This window comes from Hippocampus comes, unplaced genomic scaffold, assembly GCF_001891065.2.
Source record: "Hippocampus comes isolate QL1 unplaced genomic scaffold, H_comes_QL1_v1.1 scaffold195, whole genome shotgun sequence".
In the NCBI taxonomy this organism is placed as follows: Eukaryota; Metazoa; Chordata; class Actinopteri; order Syngnathiformes; family Syngnathidae; genus Hippocampus; species Hippocampus comes.
Window position 1 is genome coordinate 162,884 of NW_017806076.1, and position 23,938 is coordinate 186,821.

Here is a 23,938-nt window from a genome sequence, read left to right on the forward strand (position 1 = left end):
GGCGGATGCACAGGAAGCACATTTGTATGCATTTCCTCTCATAACAGGAAGAGGCCAGTGGCTTCCCCTTCACAATGGCTTCGCTTCTGCTTCCCACCTCCTGCCGTCTTCCCTGGGGGCGGCATAGGAGCAGTGGAGAGACAGGCACCTAAAACTACTTGTTAGCAAACCAAACATGGCGCACGCACACACACATCCATGCCAGTCAGTTTGAGTTTCGTCCCGAGACAAACACTTCTTCCATTGTCAGGGGCCAGGCAGGAAGACACGGGCTTACGCAAAAGGAATACAAGGAGTGCAGGACCTGCTTCTGAACTCTGCCTCACAGCCAAGGAAACAGTTAAGAGGGCCAATCTGACAAAAGGGGCTTTGTCCCTCCTATAATATATGCTGTGCTCTTCCCTCTCTTCAAAATGCCACTTATCGTCATTTTCAATGCAAGAGGCACCAGGCAGGCCTGTTTTTCCTCTTCATTCAAAGTCTGAATCAAGATGCGCTGAATGAGGTGTCCATGTTGAGTATTTAAAAGCTGACGCGTGGTCGACTGGTGCATTATGCATTATACACTTGAAATACTGTAGATGCCGGGTGCAATGGTTCACTCTTGAAGAAAGAAAAAAAAGCTAGTCGTCATCTTTGTCAAAAGAACTTTTGCTGTCAACTTTTATCATGGCACCATAACTGAAAAACATTTTGAATCCTATCCCGATCGGATTTCAACATCTGCTGCAAGAACGTCACATTTATTACAATTTTCACACATTCAACTTCAGAACAATCAAGCACTCAAGAATAAGGTGTGACTGGGGAAATGAAGCATGGGGAAGAAAACGTATCGTAGAAGAGGAGGGGAAAAAAAAGTTGAGCAGTCCAAAGAGAAGTACAACAATGAGGTGAGAGCTTGGTGAGCACTTTACAGGTGAGGTCTTCCGATGCCGAGCAGACGACAGAGCAAAGGTGACACTCACAAATGGGAAGGTGGTAGGTGGGAATGAGAGAATTAAAGGGGTGACGAGGAGATACCCTGCGGGCCTCATTATTTCCCTGCTGTTAATTTCACCAGCACATGTTCTCACCCTGGCACCATTGATTGGATTAAGGATTTGTCAGAGGAACAAAGAAAAAAAAACTTTTATATGTTCCTAAAGGCATAACTGTGCATGTATTGTTTGGGGGTGGAAAGCTGGGAGAGGGCGTTATTTCACTTCCTGACACTGATGACCTGCTTCATCTTTAACCTTTGGCCTCGCATCCTCCTTGGAACCCTAATGTCTCCATCCTAAGACACACACACACACACGCACACGCACGCACACACACACACACACACACACACACACACACACACACACACACACACACACACACACACACACACACACACACACACACACACACACACACACACAAACGGGCAAAAAAGTCGTCCTGAATTTCGCCCTCCGAGCACACTAGAGAGGCAACACAAATTAAGGCCAATTGGAGTAAATGACTTGCTCCCCAGACTGGCTCTAGAACAGATAGATGATGCTGTTCATACTTTATACATGGACCAGCGACAACACGAAAAGGATTCCATGTCATATTAGGCCTTGACAAACATGTCCAGTTTTGATTGACACTGCCAGAGAGGTTTTAACATTCTTGTGGCCGCAGAGAGAGAGAGAACGAGAGAAAGCTGTTTCAAATATTTTTGACTTTATCATGTCCTAACTAACTGACGTATCCAAAGTAGTAGACGCGGGTGGTACATTTGGTCCTGTTCTTATATTGGACATAAGTAAGTCAGGCAAGTGGTCATAATGTTGGCCCGTTTGTTGTTTTTGAAAGCGGCCACCTTCACGAACAAATTAAATTCACCATCGATCAAAATGTCGAAATGAATTAATCTGCAATGTGTCGAATCTAAACACAGACACACACACACACACACACACACACACACACACACACACACACACACACACACACACACACACACACACACACACAGACACACACCTGTGGCTGTATATTGCATGTGTGGGTCTGCTTTCCGTGTGCAGTCCATGAGGGGCTCTTTTATGTGTCTGAGGCAGGGAGAGGGTCTGAGTGGTCAGGGGGCTCAGAGCCAGGCCTCACACACTGCTGTCCACTGTCCGGAGCTTTGGGCAGCCAGTCAACAACAGGGAGGCCTGGCCCTTCTGCCTCGGCCCTGGGGAAGTGTTTGGGGGGGCCCGGGGTGGCAGCCCAAAGTGGCCGCCCAGGGAGAGACTGGCGCGGTGCCCGTAGCCGTGCTGCCGCGGCTGCATGGCGGGGAGGGAAGCAAGGTAGGTGGCATAGTGGTGATGACATTTAAGCAGATTTTTTTTTTTTTTTTTTTTGCCCCGCCAACATAAAGTTGGAGCAGGAAAGTGCAAAGAATTCGGGGGGAAACTTTCCATTAGGAGTTTTTGGCACGTGTGTTGTGCTGTGTACGTTGTTCAGAATCCCATTCACTTGTATATGTAGGTATAAAGCGCAAGTACATTCGTCATCCATATTTTGTGCTGTGGTATCTCCCTGTACATTTTAAGATTTTTAAATTTTTTTTTTTTTTATTGATCTTTAAATCTTTATATGGTCTCGCCCCACTTTACCTTTCTGAGCTCCTCCACCTCAACGTACCTGCCCCCTTCCTCAGGTCAGCAGAACAGACCCACTGGGGGTAGCGAGGACTAAGCGGAGACTCGGAGGGGATTGATCTTTTTCCGTTGCCGGGTCTTCCCTATACAATGACCTTCGTTCAACGTTAGGCAAGGTTCCCTCTCTGTCCGGCTTTAAATGTTGTCTTAAAACACATTTCTATTCCTTGGCTTTCAACTCAAGATGAGTCTCGGCATTGTTTCGTTGTGTTTACTGCTTAGACTGTCGGTGTTTTCGTATGTCGGATTTTTACTTTATGCACGGCAGTTTGTATGCTCTATAAATTAAATTGAGTGAGTTAAGTTATCTTCATGATGGTCACAGGTATGCTGGAGTTTATCCCAGCTTGACTTTGGGTGACAGGCGGGGTACCTCCCTTTCTCAGGGGTTCAGAAGTGTTTGGTTAGTGACTCATAAAGTACAATCCATTCTTTTGTTAAACACAAAGGAAGCACATTAAAGTCTGCAGTTGATATCAAGTATGCCGTCCAAATACTTGAAACCAATCTTGAATAACACGATCTGTTCCATTAAGATGAATGAAAAGAGTGGAAGTATGCGAAGAATGTGAGGTTGAAAGCGGCTCTATACAAACACTTGTGTTTACTTGGCTTGCGCCGCGGTGGCATTTTCTCAAGAAGGAAGTGAAAATATGCAAAATTCGACTTCTGTTTTTTTTCCCCTTTTAAGAAGGCTGGAGTTTCTGGTCTGTCTTGTGATGCTGTCTAACGCAGTGATGTCATTCACACATGCCATATATGGGAAGACGCTGAACACAATGTGCTGCACTGATCATGTGACCCACCCGCACGATTTCATGACATCATTTAATCACGCCTTATTTATCATTTTAGAAATCCGAAGAACAAAATCCCGTGGTTTATTGACTCTCCTTTCCCTGAACCCGTTCTCCTCTGCCTCTCTGTTTCTCTCTCCCCTCTGTAAGTAAAGCCCGGATATCTCAGGCATCGATTCCCCTCAGGTGTCCTTCCTGTCTCCCTCTTTCCCTCCTTATCCTCAGGAGCCGGATGGCCTGCTGCATGTGGCGGACTCAGTCTAAGGTGAGAGAAGGGCTGAGATAACAGCAAGGCGGAAGCGAGGGTGCTGCTGCAACACGATAGCTCGAGTCCTCGTTGGGAACTCTGTGACCTCTCCCGTTGCTTCGGTCGCTCGATGACGATGACAAAGTGATGTTCCACGCTGCTTCATCTCTTTTTCCAAAGAGCGAATGGTGTGTCACAACCAATGGAATTACTGAGAGCTTCTTTTTTTTTTTATCTCAGGTGCACCCACTTTCTCGTATCTATGTGTTAGTTGGAATCCCATTCATAGAGACCAGTCAGGTCAAAAGGACACCTCCAGCACTGACGAATCGATTCCAAGAGCCATTTTATTTTTATACCTAGAGTGACTCTGCAGATGACTGAGCCGGATACAAAGAAGAACTGAAGAAAGCATTACGGTGTCAGACTTATGTCAGAGAATTAAGAAAGGCCTGAAGCTGGTCCGAATGTGTGTGTTTTTGACCTGTGATCCAGGGGCCACGACTGATGCGTATGGATCCAATTTGGAATGTCGGAAAGCTGAAAAAGTGTCAGTGGTCAGTTGGAGCCCAGGAAGTGATCGATTGAGTGCCTCGAGGGCACCCGGGATGGAGTGCTCTCTTTGTGTTTTTCTGCAGCCGTGGACCTTAGAGTGGGCACGAGTCATAAAGTCCAATTTTTCAAGAAATGCATGATGAGGCACCTGCATCGATTTATAGGAATGACATGTGCCGCTGGGCTGAAAAGTCGGGACATGGAGATATACACCAAGTGAAAATGGAGAGAAAAAAAAATTGTTGGTCTCCAAGCCAAAACAGATGATGTCTGTGGGAATTTTTTTGTTGTTTTTGGGAACTGAGAGCATTGACGGCTCACCATCTCTGTTGTGGTTCATCCCAAAGATGCTTGATGGGATTGAGGTCAAATTTTTACACACCAGTCTTACCTTCATGGCAGTCTCTTTGTGCATTGGGTTTCGCAACTGGTTGAGGAAAGTTGGAATCATGCAATTGCCCAAAATGTCTTGAGTGGGCACCTCACTGAGGGGCGAATGCTTGTGAGGCTAGAGAATGTTGGATTCCCCAACTTTTCTGACAAATGTTGACCAAAATCAGCGGGTTACCTCTGTCATTGGCAACATTTTGCAACTTGAAGCGATACTTCGAGACAACAAGCGAATGTTTGGGGAAAGTGTTTGGTCAAGACAAATAGCGACGATTTGGGACAGGATTGTGAAGATTAGCTACTATTTGCCACTCCTCTGCGACTATAGGGGAACCTTTTGCCGACTCCTTGAAGTACTGGCCAATCTATGGACGCAACCCAATGAAAAGATGCGCTAACTCAACCTCTCCTTTTCCTCACCCTCTACAGAGGATGAGGCAGAGAAGTAAACTGGGAGTTCAGCAGCAGCAGCGCCTGCAGCAGAGGGCAGTTCAGCAGCAACAGGGAGTTCTTCCTCGTCCACAACGTCCCCAAACGCCCCCCCGAGGGGTCATTCCCTTCCTATATGTCTTGTTTCCTCTTACCTGGCATGAGGTTCAATGTGAAGAATGGGTGCTGATACCTCACCGACTGGCGAATGCGCTCAAATGCGACGGACGAATCATGCACCCATGGTCACATGCTGTCTTGCATTTGTGAATGAAAAGAACTGTTTTGCAAACATTTGCTACTGTTAGTTAAACAATGATCATGAACGATGGAACGAGGAGGATTTTTACTCGCGTCCCATTCCACTTCCACAGAAAAAAAAAAAAATCTTGTCCTGTCCCAGTCCTGGACCAGAGTAAAAAAAAAAAATCCTGTCCCATCCTGATCCCAGTGAAAACAACTCATAATCCCATCCTGTTCCCATTCAGAATGACTTTCACCCCAGCACTGCTCCCATTCTGTAGGTTAGCTACATTAAAAATGGCTGCACAATGTTTTTATTTGTCTCCTGGATAGTCCCACTCCCGTCTGCTTCCGTGAACTTTTAATGCTGATATGCAGAATGGGATTGAAGTCTTGAGAATATTCTCACCGGAAACACCTTTTCCCCCTACCAGATTGCCCGGCTGGTGAGGTGAGGGAAACAAGCCTTGTCATTAGAAGCCAGAAAACACTTCACCCCCAAAGCAATAACTCTGCTCTGCTGGCATTCGCTCCCTTGTCCCCCAATTTCATATTGCTCAGACTCCCGAAAGATTTTCATTGTTGAGGGTTGTGTGTGGGTGTGTAGGGTGTTTCACCCCCCCCTGCCCCCCGCTTTTTCCACTTCTCCCCACCCTCGCACTCATCCATCCTCCCATTCCCCAGAGACGTACCTGTCTGTTGCGTTCATCCATAATCCGCGTGATCTGAATCTTTTTCCTCCCCATCGTCCCCGTCGCTTTCTGTTTCTCCTCGTCCCCTAAATCTCTTCAAACCAAAAGTTGATGCGTGCTTCTCTCTTCTCTTCTTTCTTTGCTCTTCCTCTTGTTTCTCTTTTGCTCTTTCTTTCTCACTCTCTTTCTCTCTCTCTCACCGGCTTTCTATTTGTTCCAATCAACTCAAAGATTCCAGCATCTGTACCTGCAAGACAGAGAGAGAAGAGAGGGAGGGGGGAGCAGAGGATGAGCATTAAATGAAATGAAATATGGCAAAATACTGAGAGGAATGAAAAGAAATATATAAAAGTGGCATCACGGCAGCCACTAGGGAGGGCGACGAAAGACAAAGAATCTGTCAACAATGTTGTGAGAGCGGCTGTGTTTTTCACTGTCGATATCATGCAAATCAGTTTTTGCTTCTTTTGGTCTCGCTCTCCCGGCACAGACTATGAGAGGAGACAGCGCTGTCAGGATCTCGCCTCGTTCACAGAGAGTTTGACAGTGTTTTGGAAGTGCCGCTAACTTAAACGCTCTAATCACTAGCACTGTAACATTACCTCCAGACTGAGCAAACCTTTTCACTTCCTCCTGTAAAACTTCACTGTACTGACAGTCAAGCTAGCATCCGGCTTTACCCCACTTTCACTTCTGTGCCATCATATCCAAAATGTGAATTCCATACATTTTCTGTACCACTTAAAATTGATAATTTTGTTTTAAGTGTCCAGGCACTCAAATCCCAGCTCCGTCTTCTTGTATTAAAAAAAATCATAATAATAAATAAAAATAAAAAATCATGTGCTAGTGTAAAAAAGGGTCTGAAAATGGCTGCCAGTGAATGAGTTTTAAAATGCTCGAGTTGAAGGCTCTCTCGGATGACTTAGGGTGAAAGGTGAACTCATTTTTGGACATTTGATTAAAAAAAAAAAATCTATTTATTTCATTTTTTTTTTTTTTTTACTACAAATATTCCATTGGGGTGGGAGAATGTAATCAATTCTACCTCTATCCATTATGCTGGCGAAACCGTATATATATTGGCTGGGAATGAGGTGTTGAGTGGTTGTTAATCACATGCCAACAGTGCAAAAGGAACCAGTGCCGCAGTTGAAGGAATTCAGATGGAGACTTGAACTATGCCTTGTCCCATTCTGGCTCAACAAAAGACATAAGAGGTCAAATAAGACAATTGCTGAATATTTGAAAGGTCTGGAAAAATAAAAGTTTTGTGAGGTAGCATTCAAACTAAATTCCAGCGTGAATTTTCAATCTGTGTATACTGCGCATGCACTTGTTCTTGGTCCAAAGCTGCCGAGCTGGACTTTGTGTCGTGCGCGCCCCAAAAAGTTTCCGTGAGTGTGCATGTGCGCGTTTTTTTAATTTTTTTTTTTATTTGAGCTCGGCTAAGCCCGAGCTTCGGCGCATCTCTCTGGAGGTGCCTAAGTAGGCCAACCCAATCTATCTAAGGGAGGAGCACAAGAACTGTTGTTGTGTTTTCTTTTGACAGTAGAGGTGATAACGTCCCTCGTTATGCAAATGAGCATCCCATTATTTAAACTCAGTGCAATGCAGGGAAGCTGTCAGTGCCATCACATAAAAATAAAAAAATAAAAATCCTCCATCTACCCGGCCTTTTTTCTCCATCTTCTCTTTCTTCTCTCCTTTCTGAACCAGATTTCCGGCACCTGGCAGCACGAGCATCAGACATTGATGTGGAAGACGACACCGCTTCACCAAAAGACATGACAGTCTCTCTCTCGATCACTCTTTCTCTCTTCTCTCATGCACCCTTGCTCTCTTCATCGCTCTTCTCACATTTTCTCCTTTGCGCGCACGCACACGCACACACATGTGCACACACTCACACACGCACACACACGCACACACACACACACACACACACACACACACACACACACACACACACACACACAAACACTCGCACACTGTACAGCACTTCCCTTACCCCCCTCTCCTCTTTTCTCCTCATCTCCCCCCCAACCCGAATCCATGTATTTATTGAGTAACATGCATGAGAAAGCAGAAGAATGCTTTAAACCCCTGAGGTGAACACAGCACACAGCTATACGCACTTGACCTCTTTTTTTCCACTAGTAGGACATTGATAATGAAAGTATGCAATAGGGACACCCACCACGGCCTGCGCATGCACGAGCAATACGGCTTTACACGCAACGTAAAACACGGCGCTTTGGTGTGTTGCAGAACTGTGTGCTATCTTACTGAGGGTTGTTTATGATCAACGGGTCACCAAAAACGTTCAAGTGCAAATCACAAGTGCAAGAATATATAGCGGTGCACAACTTACACATATCAGACGTAAAAAAAAAAAATAATAATAAAATCTTTTATTTTTTTCCATTGGTTCCAATATTCTTTTTTTTTTTTTTTTTGCCCCATACCCTTAGAAAGTGAAACCCTTAGTTTAACATGTAATAATATGTTTCCACACTGCTTCACGCCAAATCAAAGTTTTGCATCCCTGGTTTGGGAATACCTGCAGTAAAACATGAAAGTGTACCTAATGAAGTGTCCTGCAAGGAGAGCTCACTGTGATGCCTGCACCGTGCTCACGCTTACATTAAATACATTGATTTCAGGAGTAATTCTTATTATGAAGGAGCAAAGAATGTGGGGAAAATATAAAAATAAACAAGATGAAATAGTTAATGGAAAAAAACTTGATATGTTTGTCAATTATCTGATAGTCCGGAGAAATGGGATGTAGATGCAAAGCATGCTTGGCAGTTGGGGAAATAATAATAAGATCTAAAATAACTCTGTCAGTTCTGAGGAGGCGAGCCAGAACATTTTTTTGTGCAAACACGCCCATCCTTAAAGACAGAAAAAAAAAACAAAGCGATGCCCTCTGGAAAGAAACAAAGAGGGATGTTGTCAGACAAACTGGGATTACAAGCCAACGAAAGCGCTTGGCACAAGAAAGCCAGACAAGCGTATCAATCAAGCCAGCAGCGTACCTCAATCACAGGCTGACAGCATCATCCCCTCCCAGCCTTTGTAGTTCAACACTCGCCAGCTCGGGCAGGGCTCCAAAAAGCCAGGGGTTACTTCAATGATCCCTGCCTCCTGGCCTCTACCACCTCCTCCTCAATTCTCCCAAAGCACTCGTGAGCAGAGCTGAACCTCTCAATGTCAACACCCGCTGGGGCAACACCTTAGGCCTTATGTAACATGAAGACAAAGCCCGTGTCCTGAACATGTAATCCCTGCTTTTGGCTCCCAGTGCTAGCCATGCGGCGCTCCCTGAGGAGAAGCCGTGCGAGCGCTCCCCTTAAATCCTGCACCAAAACAAGATGAAATAGTTAATGGAAAAAAACTTGATATGTTTGTCAATTATCTGATAGTCCGGAGAAATGGGATGTAGATGCAAAGCATGCTTGGCAGTTGGGGAAATAATAATAAGATCTAAAATAACTCTGTCAGTTCTGAGGAGGCGAGCCAGAACATTTTTTTGTGCAAACACGCCCATCCTTAAAGACAGAAAAAAAAAACAAAGCGATGCCCTCTGGAAGGAAACAAAGAGGGATGTTGTCAGACAAACTGGGATTACAAGCCAACGAAAGCGCTTGGCACAAGAAAGCCAGACAAGCGTATCAATCAAGCCAGCAGCGTACCTCAATCACAGGCTGACAGCATCATCCCCTCCCAGCCTTTGTAGTTCAACACTCGCCAGCTCGGGCAGGGCTCCAAAAAGCCAGGGGTTACTTCAATGATCCCTGCCTCCTGGCCTCTACCACCTCCTCCTCAATTCTCCCAAAGCACTCGTGAGCAGAGCTGAACCTCTCAATGTCAACACCCGCTGGGGCAACACCTTAGGCCTTATGTAACATGAAGACAAAGCCCGTGTCCTGAACATGTAATCCCTGCTTTTGGCTCCCAGTGCTAGCCATGCGGCGCTCCCTGAGGAGAAGCCGTGCGAGCGCTCCCCTTAAATCCTGCACCACCACCACCACCACCTCCTCCCTCTCATCCCTTTGCACTTTCACCACCTTTACCTCCTCCTACACATCACCGCCAGCTCCCCTACGCCCCTTTTTCTTCCTCACACCTGCCCCCGTCCCATATGCATGCCAGGCCGCTCCTGGATATGCGAACATTGCCCACCCGTGGCATCTCCAATTCTGCCTCCCCATGTACTGATAGAGCATCGGTTAACAGATTACCGAGTGAATGGCTCAATCCAATTTGGCCTGGTGAAGCCACGGTGGCGATACGGAGGGGAAATGCCGGGGAAACAAGCGCCGCTTAGTGAGCGAGGGTCACGTGGCACATGGCAGTAAATCCTCTGGAGGAATTTTTCACAAGGGTCCTCTGATTTCGTGAGGGCAGGTGAGGTGAGCAAAGAGCGCGCAAAAAAAAGAAAAAAAATAGACCTTAAGGCAGTTGACTTAACATAAAGCTCGGCACTGAAATTTTCTAATCTGGCAAGTAATTGTGCGCTTGTTGGAAGACGGCCTTGGTGGGCGCCTGTTAATGTCGAAGTAGGCAGAGGCACCATGAAGACAGACAGACAACAGTTGCTCCTCTGCTTGTTCAATATCAGGGCTCCGTGGGCTTGGAGCTGGACAGGTGACAACGATAGGGGTGGCGGAAAGGGAGAGGAACACACAGATACATATATACAAGAAGGATATAGAGTGAAGCAAAAAAAGGGATCTTTTGAACAGGCACCATGCCTCTCCAGGGGGAGGGGAAGCGCTGTAGCCGTGACCCTCCCATCTGTTCAGCAGACGGACAGAGAGAACGAACCAGAGACAGAGATGAAGGTTGGGGGGAGGATGGGAGAATTGGAGAGGGAGATTCAGCACATAGATCTAATGAGCGCGCTTTCTCTCCGCGTCTCCAAAGTGGGAGCTGAGAGGACGATGAGAACATGAACACTCTCGTGTGCACCACAAGGCTCGATTCTAGGTCACCTCTCTCCCAAGCGTTTAGTCGCTAAAAACTAATACGCAGCACCCAGTGCAGTTTCACATTCTAATTGACGGTCTGTTAATACGGCCCGATCTGGGCTTGGGCACTTTGTTGAAGAGATCATGACAAACAGCACTGTGGTACACCAATGTTGGTTTTGAAGTTGTGTTAAAGGGCGGGTTTGAGTTAGAAAAATAATACAATCAAATAAATCACTTTTCATCATTCATGAAAGGCAACACTGTTTGAAAGGGAGTTGACAGTTTCAAAATCGGTAATGGTAATGTTAAGAGTGGGATATTTACTGAACTATAAAACTTTTTAAATTCAAGAATGTTCAAAATGCACGAGAACATTTTCATTTGAAATCTTACTCAACACAAACAAGAAGAAGCTCCACGAACACAAGTTCCAGTAAGACACATTGAACAGAATCATCCACAGATTTATTTCTGCATTCAGAGAAATGTGCCGGGGAATAATGTTGAAAGTGAAAGTGACGCTTCTGTATCGTGCCAACATGTCCAGAATTCTGCTGGTGGGGGGGTATTCTTGGATTCTAATTTTCTACATATTAAAGTGTATAGCAATTTGGGAAAGGGGATTTTTCCTGACAGGATTGGTGATGTTTTTCTAAGAAACCCCACCTCAGCAGGATGGTCTCAGTCTCGCCATACCGTACATCTGCAACACATTTGGTAAAAGTATGCGTCCTGAAATACGTATATGTCTATATAAATATATATAGTCATATTGGTACATGTATATATTGACAGTATCCCCTTATTCTCTGAGGAAATGTGGTTATAAGGATTTGAAATAACATATTACACTACAGTAAGTAAACCCGTTAGAAGGTGTACGGTACATTAAATAAACGTGCTCTCCTCTTAAATAAACTCTCATTTCCTTGAAGAGGAGGGCAAAGAAAAAAAATACGTTTATATCATTTTCCAAATGCAATCGGAATGTTGTGTTCTCGCCAGAGCTTTCCTGCTAAAATTTCTCATTTTTTATTTTATGGATTTCTTCATTGTGTGTCTGTTGTATGTCTTGTCTGTCAGTTTAAATGTGGATTTTGTTGTAGCGCACGTGCGTACGTTTTGGAGTAGCAATAAGCGGTGCACTTGGCACACATGTTGCCTCCAAGGATTGATGGAGACGTACCAGCGGGAATGAGAGAATCCGGCGAGTCAATGGCCACGCAGCATGGGAGAGAGGAGAAAATAACATGTACCGGGTCTCATTGTGCCTCTAATGTCATTAGCGGCGGTGACTCGTCTATGTGGGATGTAAGCGTTTGCAGTCTGTCACAGCGAGATAGGTAGGGTGACGAATGGCTAGCGCTACCTCTTCTACCTCTTCCATTTTCCCTAACGTCTATATCTTCTCCGAGTGACCTGAAGCTGGGTGGTAGCCCACGTGTAGGTGGGCCTCTGTGGCTTTGAATTGCTGCAGATATTAGGGCTAATTTAGCATGTTAGCGGCTAAAGAGATTAGCAACATGTACACCCGGGGATTAGCGTGATAGCGGCGGATCATCTTATAATGTGTTCATTCTCCTCAGTGAAGGTTTGAGCTAAACCTGAATTTTAATGTTTGTGTGTGCGCGCGCGTCCGTCTGTGTGTTGCTATATGTGTGTTGGAAAATACTGGAATATATTCTCGCTTGTCTCTTTCTATTAGCTCATGATCTATTCTCATCATTAGCAAGACAGCGACGGTTTCATGAGTATCCTATTGTCAATCTCCATGTGCCCTAGAAGTGAGACATCTCTCTATTGAAAATTATTTTTATTTACATAATGCTATACGCTTAACTGGGACTGACAACATGGGGAAAAAAACAAAGAGGACCATCTGATGTAGCTGCTCAAGCGCTGAACTCTCCTCGACACATCAAGCAAGTCTTCAACTTGGGCATGAAATATAATAGATGGTCATCCGAATGAGACTCTTCCAGGAATGTTTCCCTTCTTGTGCCTCGCTCTGTCCAGACCAAGAGAGTCTTGGAGGCCAAAAAGACAGGAAAGATCACGGAAGGATGTGACATCACCAAAGACAATCAAAGTTGCTTCCTTTCCTAAATATATTCAAACCAAAACTTAAAGACATCTACGCTTCCCTACAAGAGTTACGGAACCAGTAAAGCTTTGTGAATGCGGATTATTACCAGAGCTCATGTTGACTTCCCCCATACACTTTATTTTAAGACTTTATGCTAAAAATATTTCCATGAGGCAACTGCGTGCTATTGTGAAAACACTAACATGGAATCTCGATGCAAATGCTCAGCGATTCTGTTTCTTTTTCCGGCCGGCCATAAATAGAACCTTTACAAGGAAGTATGATATCAAAAAGATCGCGGCAGACATAGTTGGGGTCGCCCGTATGAAGAGAGTGACACAAGATGAGATCAGAGCAAGTGAGCTAACAATTAGTTAGAATCATGATTTCGAAAAATTAGTATTCGAACATCAGGGTGGGGAAGTGACAGTTGGTGCGTCATGGGTGGCCGGAAAGAGCATTTGATCTGGCCGGCTACATTAATCTTAAACGCAAATGAAACGTCAGAGGACCCGTTATGAAAAGCTCAAACACATTTAACCCACAAATGCTTATTATCCAAACATATGATACGAAACGTTTGGTTGCCGCATCATATCTTTTCAACACCATGCCAAAAGTACTGTGCTGTATATCGCAAACCCAGTTATCTCGCAAACTCAAACTGAGCACGAAACACAATCTAGTCCTTATTTTAAGCAATTGAAATTGCTACACCTCCCGGCCTTGTGACATTCTTGACTTGCTTGCCCTTATAAGTGAATTAATTTTTGGTTGCTTGGATATTTAGGAGCCGTGTGTAGACGTGGGGAATTTGGAACTGGGAGCTTTCACGTGGGCAGCTGTTCATCTCACTCAGAAGCAACAAACAGTAGGCGACCAGAGCCACCATGTCGACAGGTAGTCATCCGTCAGAGGCAACGCCGAGACAGGTGAGAGTCATCTTTCCATATAGCCTTGTGCTGACTTCCCCAAGGACGCGGTGACTTGACACAATGCGTCAGCCCCCTCTCTGAAAGCAGGCCAAGGGCTGTAAAAGCCACAGCTGCTAGCCCGAAGGTAGAGGAGCCAGAGGACACACACGTGGAAGTGAGGGGGGGGGGGCATGGATTAACATGTAAAATACTCAATATAATGTGTCTCTTTTAATGAGAGTAGGAGAAAAAATATATATTGTGGGGGTTTGTTGCAATAGCTTTGTTTTTCTCATTGGAACAGCCGGTCCGCTTTAAGGAAAGCAAACAGGGAAGCTATTAAAAAAGTTTGCAAAAATAAGTAAAAAATAAAATTAAAATAACCTATTTGGAGAATTTTGAAAAGTGGAACAGGCTAAATCAAGAGATAGAAGAAGACCCTACCAATAACATCCAAGAAAAGAAACGCTGCCTTAAGAAGACAATATTGGCAGTCCCTACTGAAGCTCGGGATTTATTGCTGGTTGACTCGCGCACACCAAACCGGCTAATATGCGACTGGCAAATGAGGCAATGGAGCCATCAAAACTGCTTCGGCAGAAGGAGCGCAATCACCGGGCATTAAAAGGCAAGCACTTGGAGCTAAAATTAACCCAGGACGGTCCCGAAGCATTGATAAGAAACAAGTGCGGGGCTCCCACTCATACAACAACTACATTCGGTGTCTTGGTGAGATATATTTAATCATTTGTTTTTGTTTCCATGCTGGTCCGTCAAAATCTGTTTTTCGGTGAAACTGGTCAATGGCGCGAAAAAGGTTGGGGACCGACATAAGAAAATGGATTCGCCAAAACAATCAGTAAGTAATAAGGTTAGTTCAAGCTTTGCTGGGTGTTGAAACTTTGATCAGATAAGTGGACAATCAGTAATGCAACGCTCATGTACCTTTTTACTTTCCCGTTGGACGGAGAGAAAAAAATTGTTTTGGGAACTATGTTGCAATTTGTGTGCCGTGCCACTTGTTGGCAATGTCTTTGTAATGTATGGAAACAGCATGCACACCAAAAGCTTGTCCAAAAACGTTTCTGAAAACTTTTCAAACGTGTTTTCAGGCTTCAAAAGGCTGTTGTCATGTAAACAAAATGCTTTCTTTTATTTTTTTTATCTGTAACTCAGTGTCACAAGTGTTACAGATGGTCTAAGTTGAACTCCAGCAGTATGACCACAGTTTCTTTACCTCTTCCTCTCTTTCTTTCACTCCCCCCTTCCTGTCATTGTTGAGTCATTTACTCATGTTCTAAGTCACCTCCTCAAATCAGGAGTCGACTGCTCCCAAAAGCTCAGTATGAAGAGATGGGCTCGGACACACACACACACACACACACGCACGCACACGCACACACACACACACACACACACACACACACACACACACACACACACACACACACACACACTTACAGTATGCTGGCATTAACTCCCCACTTGTCTATTGTGTGACAAAAAAAAATAATAAATGAATAAAAAAATTAAAAAAAACAATACAATGAACTACAAACTAATGTGCTTCGGTGAGACAAGCCAACACCCCCCGCCCTCACAAGAACAGCCACGAGTCATGTCACTTACGCCATAAAGCACTGACATATTCACCCAATTACTTTCTCTGCCGACTAAGACAATGTGTTTGTCGTCTTCAGTGAGGGGAAGTGCGTTCAGGGTGAGCATTGCACAGGCAACTTATGAAGCCCTGAGCCCGTGACCCCCTCTTGTTCCACCCCACCTCTTCAACCGAGCAACGTATCAACACCAGACGTGACGGTGAGGGTGATGATTTTATCACACCCCCAGCCCCGACTCCTCCCGGCTGCCACAGTCTTCTAATCACCCTAATTAAAAGCTTTGTTCATTTAGAAATCTCTGATGACAATTTGTTTCACTCCCACCCTACAGCAGTGGTAGCTGTGAAGAGAGGAGAATTAAATTTGATCTTCTGACAGCAATTATTAAATGCTCCCTCCTGGCCTCAATTATTGCCCGCAGGCTAATGCTAACACGGCTAACCCTCATGCAGCCACGAGGTGCACTTCCCTTTTTTTTTTCCCCATCGGCGACTTCATTTCGTCACCTTTTTCCGCAGCAGGGCATGAGCGCTGCCTCCAAGGAAAGGCGCGTTGCTTTCAGGCTGTGGTCTACTTTGCATCGTGGCTAATGGGAAGGGTTATATGGACAAGGATTTCCCTTTTCGGGTATTTCTGGTAACTAAGTCAGTAAGTTGGCTATGGCAGGTCTCCTGGGAAGTTTTCCTCCATACTTAATCAGCAAGTTTGGCCTTTACGATAACAAGGAATTGTTCAAATCCGATCACAAGATCGGCCAATCGCGCAATTTTCAGCTGATGGGAATCAGATATTTGTATTTATTGAATTTTTAAAGGTCATAAATAGACATAATGATCCTGTGGTACAAAGACATTGCGAAATTGAAGAGTGATAGCTTTGTTTCATGTTATACAATGGAACATTGCAGGTCTATGTGGTTGTGTTAAAAAAAAAGACGAGCGGCAGAAAAGCACGTCTGCACTGCAATGTTGGGTTTTCACAAAAATGCTTGGTATTTTTTTTCAAGCTGCGACTTTTTAAGACCAGCTGGTTGGCGCCTATTTGTTGATACAGAGAAAGGCGATCAGATGTTACTTAGCATTGTGCGGTGAGTTGATTGATAAAAGTAAAGAATTGCGAGATACAGTACATATAATGTTCAACAAGCTGCACCCTTTATAACAAAGATGATCTCCGATAACAAGAGAACGACTGGACTTTTTTTTTTTTTTTTACTTCTTATTTGTCAAGGTTTTGGATCAGGACTCGGTATCAGAATCAAGTGACTCGGCCTCAGCTGCGAAAAAATGCAAAACACAGATGGACATTTGCCATCTTTGTATGAGATTGGATATTTCACAGATAAAGCTGAAATGTTAAATGTCTTTTGGATTACATTGGTCGAAAGAAACTTATAAATATTTAGTTTGAAATAATTTGTGGCGAAAGTGAACATTTTAAGAGCCGCATGTCCATGTTATATGGCGGGGCTTAAACCGAAATAATGAACCATCGGATGGTGATAAATTTTCACATTCTCACTTTTTTGGGAGGGGGGGGGGGTTGCATTTATTTATTTATTTTATTCCTGCTAAGCTATCACCTAGCATGGTGTGACAAATGGCAGTCACGGGGTGGGTGTGATTTGCGAAGAAGTAGATAGATGGTTGAACACTTCAACAAGGATGTCCTTCATACTGGAGATACGACCTTCTGTTTTTTTTTTTTTCCCTTCCTCAAGTCCCTTTGCTCTACTCGGAAACCGAGTAACCTAGATTGTAACGTATCAAGAGGGGACTGGTGGGCTAGAACGAAAAAGAGTACAAGAGATTGCGCACGGATACAGTTTGGCATTCAAATAAAAAAACATAGCAGGAAAGAAAAGGGTTGCTTTGACTTTTTTTTTTTTTTCCATTTACTGGTTGGTAATTGTGAGCATTGTGCGCTTCATTAAATGCAGATTGTGGCACTGCCAGTGTTTATTCAAGCAAGGCTGGTGTTATGTTTCCAGGCGTTGTCTCTTCACCACACACACACACACACACACACACACACACACACACACACACACACACACACACACACACACACACACACACAAACGCAGTGTAAACTTGATACGCAGGCAGCAAACTCTGAATTCATAATTAATGCCACTCATATTCTTTTGTTTCAATCAAAAATTGATCATTTCAGACGCCAACACACTACATTTTGAAGTTTTACTGGACACGACTTGCGTTCTCCAGTTGGAACTGTGTTTTATAGTTCCCAGGGGGAAGCTGGCGCTGGGTGTGTGTGTGTGTGTGTGAGAAGAAAGTTTGTCTGGTGTGTGGCGGGCGTGTGGTGGCATGACGGCACCTACAGATGAGCCTCTGTTTGGGGGAGTGGCCCCCACCGAGGCCAAGGCCGGGCCAGGCCCAGCTCAAGCCTCTCATTAGTCGCTTCTTTTTGGAGTGGTTAAGGGGAGGGGGGGTCAGGGAGAGGGGGGGTTACTGGCGAGGGACTGGCAGCACCAGCGTCCTCAACTCCCTGCGCCATCACAAGGCGACCTCATCAAAGCGAGCGCTCGTAATTTGTCACAGAAAGCAGCCAATTAACATATGTTAAGGAGGAGGGAGGATGAGGAGATGGGAGGAGGGGATGGTGGGTTTAAAAAAAAAAAAAAGATAGCTTATGATTAGAGAGTCTGCACAGCTGCATGGAATCAAGATGGCAAAGGGAAGGTTTGAAAGAGACCTCAGAGCTAGTAATCTGATAAAGCTTACTGTTACTTCAGCCCCACAAGCAGAAGGAGGTTGGAGGGTGGTGGTGGTGGGGGTGCGGCGGGGGGCAGGAGAATGAACTAATGCAGACAAACAAATATCAAATTACCGCCACGAGGCTACGAGCTTTGGCAGAGTGCCTCCGGCTCACTATGTAGCGAGAGTGCAGGCCGCTGTATCACATGGACCCTCGCCCACCCGCCCCACGCCCTGCTGTTTGACCACGCTCTATTTTTAGCTCCACTCACACCATTGTGTCTGACCGTTATTGCTAAAACTGCCAGGAATGCACGGCGTATGCTCATTTGATCATTTTCGCAACTCGATTGGAATGGCAGGTGCACGGTGAAATCTTCTTTTAGTGTTTTGGCACACCAAGACAAGTTACATTCGAACTTGTTTGTGTGAAAATTTCCATTCCACCCATGTTTGTTTTTGTTTTGTTTTTTTTTACGATATGAGCTGATGCTCTTTATGCATGTGTGCGTCTGAGTGTTATTGTGGATGTTGTCAGAATATTTTATATGATAGTTTGCCTTGTTGTTGGAGCGCGGTGGCAGGTTGAATGCATTAGCAGCGCACGCCGATGCTATTCTGTTATCTGCCGTCTCGCCGCCACGCCTGCGCCTTGTCTCCTCGGCGTCGAGTGATCACACGAGGCTGACAAGCCAGTTTGGGTTGCAGACCGCAGCCACATTCTTCGCTACGTGGGACCTGACTCGTTCACAAAGTCAAACAATAAAAAAGGTGCGGGAAGGAAGCGTTGAACACTTTTGAGTGATTTAGGGAATTGTATGGCAAGTTAGAGGGGAAATCTTTTTCTGCTTTTGCTCCACCCCTATAAGCGTTTGACTTCTTGTCTACACATGCACAATTTCATATCAAATTAAGTAAGCTAACCAACATTGAGGTGTGCTTTCTGAACTGGTTGCCAGCCAATCTCAGGGCACACATAGACCAACAACCATTCGTGCTCAGTTGTTGGATTGAGATATTGGATCTCTTTTTTTAAAGTGCATGCACTGAAAAATATATCCTCAAAATGTTATATCTTAAGAGGACGTATTGTTCATATAATTTGTTCATGTTTAAAATAGCTTTTTAATCATACCATCTGGTAAGTGCATGGTCTCATGTGGCCCCCAAGTAACAATGATGAAAAATTGTGGCCCCCTCCAACATTGAAGCTGCCCATGCCTGAAATAAAGCAGCATAAGTAAGACAAAGCTCTTGTAAAGAAGATCCTGAACTGCGCAGGGGTACCTAATGTTGTGGCCAATGCATTCCATAACAAGCAACAGAGAAATCGACAAAAGGGAGTACGTACATAAGTGCCCCCCCGCCCTCACTCCAACTCTATATGTATAAATCATGACAGCTTTCTTTTTCCTCCTCCTCATCTCGCTGCCACTCCTATCTTTGCCATCAGGCATCCATCGTTACTTATTTATTTTTCCTATTTGGGAAGTAAAGAGCGAGAGTGGTGGGGCGAGAAGAGTTGTTTGGTTCACAAGGTTTCATCTTCTGCTTCTGGTTCAGCGAAGGACCTGGCTGCCTGGACTTCCCCTAACGCCACAACCATCATCTTCATCATCAACATCGGGAGCACTCAAATCCCTGCGCTACGAGGACAGCTGCATCGTTCACATAACCTCGCTTGCCCCCTCCCAGTGCTCCACCACCGCCGCCGCCCCTTGCTAATGATAGCAGAGCATGTCCCCTTTCGCAAGCTTTTTCCACACAAACTCACAACAAGAAACGAGTGGGCACAACACCCCTCCTCCCTCGTTCTCCTCCCCTTCATTTATTTTTCTCATATCACTCAATTCCTTCCCCCAAAAATCCCCTTGCCTTCTGACCCAAAGAAGGCCTGAGAATGCTCGACAACCCCACCACCCCACCCTCCGCCAACACACACACACACACACACACACACACACACACACACACACACACACACACACACACACACACACACACACAGTAACATGACGCAAACTTGAGCGCCCCTCTGATTCCATAGTGTTTTCTCTCACTGTGTTCACCCCTCACTGCAAGTGACCTGCATCGCAGCTGTGTGTGGGAACTTGTGCGGCGGAGTGTGTGAACGCGTGTGTTTGCACATACCTGCGCACGGCCACACTGTATGTGTGATTACTGCTGTTGGTATATGGCTGTAGTTGTTCTCATTTTTCTGTCGGCCCACCCCCGGCTGCTCAACCCCTCTGTTCCATACCTTGCTGGCTCGCCATCACAAGCCCAACCAGCCAAGGAAGATGGCCGCCCCGTAGAGCCTGGGTTCCCGTTTCTAAGAGGGAGTTTTTCCTTGCCTGCATCACCAAGTGCTTGCTCATGTGGGGTTCTATTGTTTAATTTTTTTTTACATGCATACAGTGGAACGTTTTGTGATTAGTCCATTCCAGAAAATCTGACAGAAAATGAATTGTACGAAAACCAAAGCAACATGTCCCACAGAAACTAGTGTAACTCCAAATAATCTGTTCCCGCCACCTCAAAATATTCACATAAAATGCATTTTATAGCGTATAAATTGGGTGAAATAAACCAAAATTACTATTGAAGTGGGTCATTGAACATTTACAGTCGCGTTCACTTTTACTGAAGACTTTTGATGGCATATACAGCAAGAGTGGAAAAGTGCGGTTCTATTTTTATGTATTGAATAAAAAGGGTTCACCAAAATTAAGGAAAATTTCGATTCACAACTCAAGGTAATAACAAGCCTTCCGGTCCGACTGGTAACCACTCGGAGAAATTGGGGCAACATCAGTGTCACATCCTGTTAAATTTCAGGCCTTCAAAATAAAATCAAGCCTGTATACTAACAGTTTTACCACACTTCCCGTGGCTCCCTGATGGCTTGATTCGACAGTCGCACTCAAGCTGTTGTGTGCTTGTTTATTGAGTGTGATTGCAAAATAAATCACAATGTGAAACTGTTACAGTAGTGTTTTTCTTGTGAAGGGCTAACTTTTGACAGTTTGCGTTACACCAACGTCGCCTGAGTGTTGCGGATTGCCTTGAGTTGTGAACAAAAGCTTGTATTGTCGACAGATGAACCCTTTTCGTGCAACTTATGAAACACTTTGGATGAAAGTGCAACGATTCCAAGGAATGACTGGCCGAGTCATGTGTTGTTTTGGAGTGGATGTTTGAAAACTGGGATGAAATTTACATGAATAAAGTCATTAAAAAACAAAATGAAACGTATCATGTAGGAGGAGCTTGGTTTGTGATCTGCTCAATGTGTGAAGTGCCTTCAAAAACTTCTGTTGTGAATTAGGGCTATATGAAATGACTTGATCCTGAGGATACTGTACATAGTTAGATTTTGTGTGTGTGTGTGTGTGTGTGTGTGTGTGTGTGTGTGTGTGTGTGTGTGTGTGTGTGTGTGTGTGTGTGTGTGTGCGCGTGTGTGGCGGCGGCAGCGGGCGGCGCAGCGCCGGCTTCTGTAACTCCTACTGTGCATTATATCAAATAAACAACGTATTACATGTGTACTTAACCAAGGGGAGCTGCTGAGCGCTGCGAGCTAATCCCTGTTATCGTTCCAAGCATTTCTCCCTTGATTAGGGAAGAGGAGCCGAAGATGGTTGAGGAAGGCGAGTGAGGAGGCGGCAGAGAGAGAGAGAGAGAGAGAGAGAGAGAGAGAGAGAGAGAGAGAGAGAGAGAGAGAGAGAGAGAGAGAGAGAGAGAGAGAGCACTTTGCGTTAACTTCCCACATATCCCTTCTCACTCTCTCTGGCGCACTCGCTACCCTCTCTTTGCCTTCTTCTCATTCTTCTCCCTGTGGATTTTGCACTGCTCTTCCTTGTTTTTCGACCACCTCTCAGAAGTGGGTCATCGACGGGCAGCATTTTGAAGAACATGGGAAAAAAGAAGAAGAAGAAGAAGGGGGGGGAAGTGTGTTCTTTCAAAGAGAACAATCTGAGATTTCTTTAACAAGTAGCCCGCTTATCAAATTAAGCTGTCAAAAGCATATTAATAACAGGCCGCTCAATTCCCCTCACACACAGAGGGGATGTGAGGGGGGTGCATTGGAAATAAAGAATGATCTCTCTCTGGCTGTGAAGGAAAAAAAAAACACCAAGGGCACTAATGATTTTCACAGATTCCCGCCTTTGAGTCTGTATATTTCTCTTTCTCAGGCCAACTCTTAATATGATTATTGGCCATCAACCTTGGGGGGCCCCAGTGGTGCAGTGCCACTCATTTAAAGGGCAACTAACATGTTCCACACGCAATAAATAATAATAATAATAACACACAAAGATGTAGAAGAGTCCCATTTCCTCCTCAAACTCTTTTTTTTTTAAATTTAGCTGTTTGTTACCGCGAACGTGAGGCGACGAAAGAAAGTCAACACTCTTGACAGTGCTCACATGACATATGCCCGAGATTCAGAAACAAAATTAACACCTCGGCGTGCAGATGGCAGTGAGGAGAGAAAAGCACCCTGCGACCTCGCATGCCGAGTCCAAGTACCGCGCTTCTCCAAATAGTGCTCTCCACTCAAATAATTGTCTCAAATAAAAAAATGACGCTAAAGTTGAAATCCTCTGAAAAAAAATTACAAACAAAGAAAATAAACTGGTGGAAACTGTAACCACCTCTGGTCATTCAGCCAATGGAAAAAAAATGGACATGAAAGAAGCTGTGTGTGTTGCTAACCAAAACAGCAGCAGGTAATATTACTGATCTTCATTTTTTCTTTTAGAATTCTGTTGGTTTCGCTTGATGTACATTTTTTGCTGTATATTATTTTGATCAAGCATCATTATTTATCATGTGGAAGAAACAGATATAAAAGTATTGATCATTTTTCTCAAAAATGTCAAGGAATAAATATAGCGCCCCCCCCCCCCACCCTAGCCCATAAAGGCTTAGCACCCCTGCAGTTCAATTGGAAAGACACCCCGCCACTCAGTGACGTTTTACTTTTGAATTGCCGCAACATCTTTGTCGACTATGTCCCTAATTTTACGACACAGACAATTTTTTTCTTCTTCCTCAGTCACTGATTTTCTCACACCCTCATCCTGTTTGCACGGCTCCCAAGGGCGTCGTTGGGAGCTCGCTGGCAACGGATGGATGCAGCGAGGAGGCCCTGGGAGCGAAGCCGGCCGAGAAGGGCCAAATAAGTCAAGAGGCCATTTTTATCCCGCACCATCGAGGCCACGCCCCCTTGGCTTACTCTCTTATACATGCACTGTGCCAAAAAGTTAACTAGCAAAGTGGAAAAAAAAAATCTGACTAAACAATGGATGTGTCATTCTATTGAGCATGCACGCGTGCGAGCACGCGCACACACACACACACACACACACACACACACACACACACACACACACACACACACGCACGCACGCAGACAAAAGTCAATATCAAGGCTGAGCTATTTCTGTAGAAGGCACTATTTAGGAAGTGTAGGCCGGGTGCCAGTTGTCTCCACTATCGTCTGAGCGCTATACAAGCCTCACCTCTCTCCCTCGCTCTCTCTCTCTTTCTCTCTCAGCCACTCCTCACCCTTTTTCCACCCGACCTTCTCGCCCC

General features: G+C 44.9%; 1 protein-coding gene across 8 annotated transcripts in view; it reads right to left on the reverse strand.

The window, feature by feature from the left end:
• The window catches only part of mef2cb (myocyte enhancer factor 2cb), an 84,592-nt gene that overhangs the window by 40,196 nt on the left and 20,458 nt on the right, over positions 1–23,938 (reverse strand). For all 8 annotated transcript variants that reach the window (XM_019894600.1, XM_019894601.1, XM_019894598.1 and 5 more), the window contains one exon: positions 6,017–6,263. In XM_019894600.1, coding sequence (XP_019750159.1) covers positions 6,017–6,070 — 54 coding nt within the window. In that variant the 5' untranslated portion in view covers positions 6,071–6,263. The remainder of the gene's footprint in view (positions 1–6,016; positions 6,264–23,938) is intronic.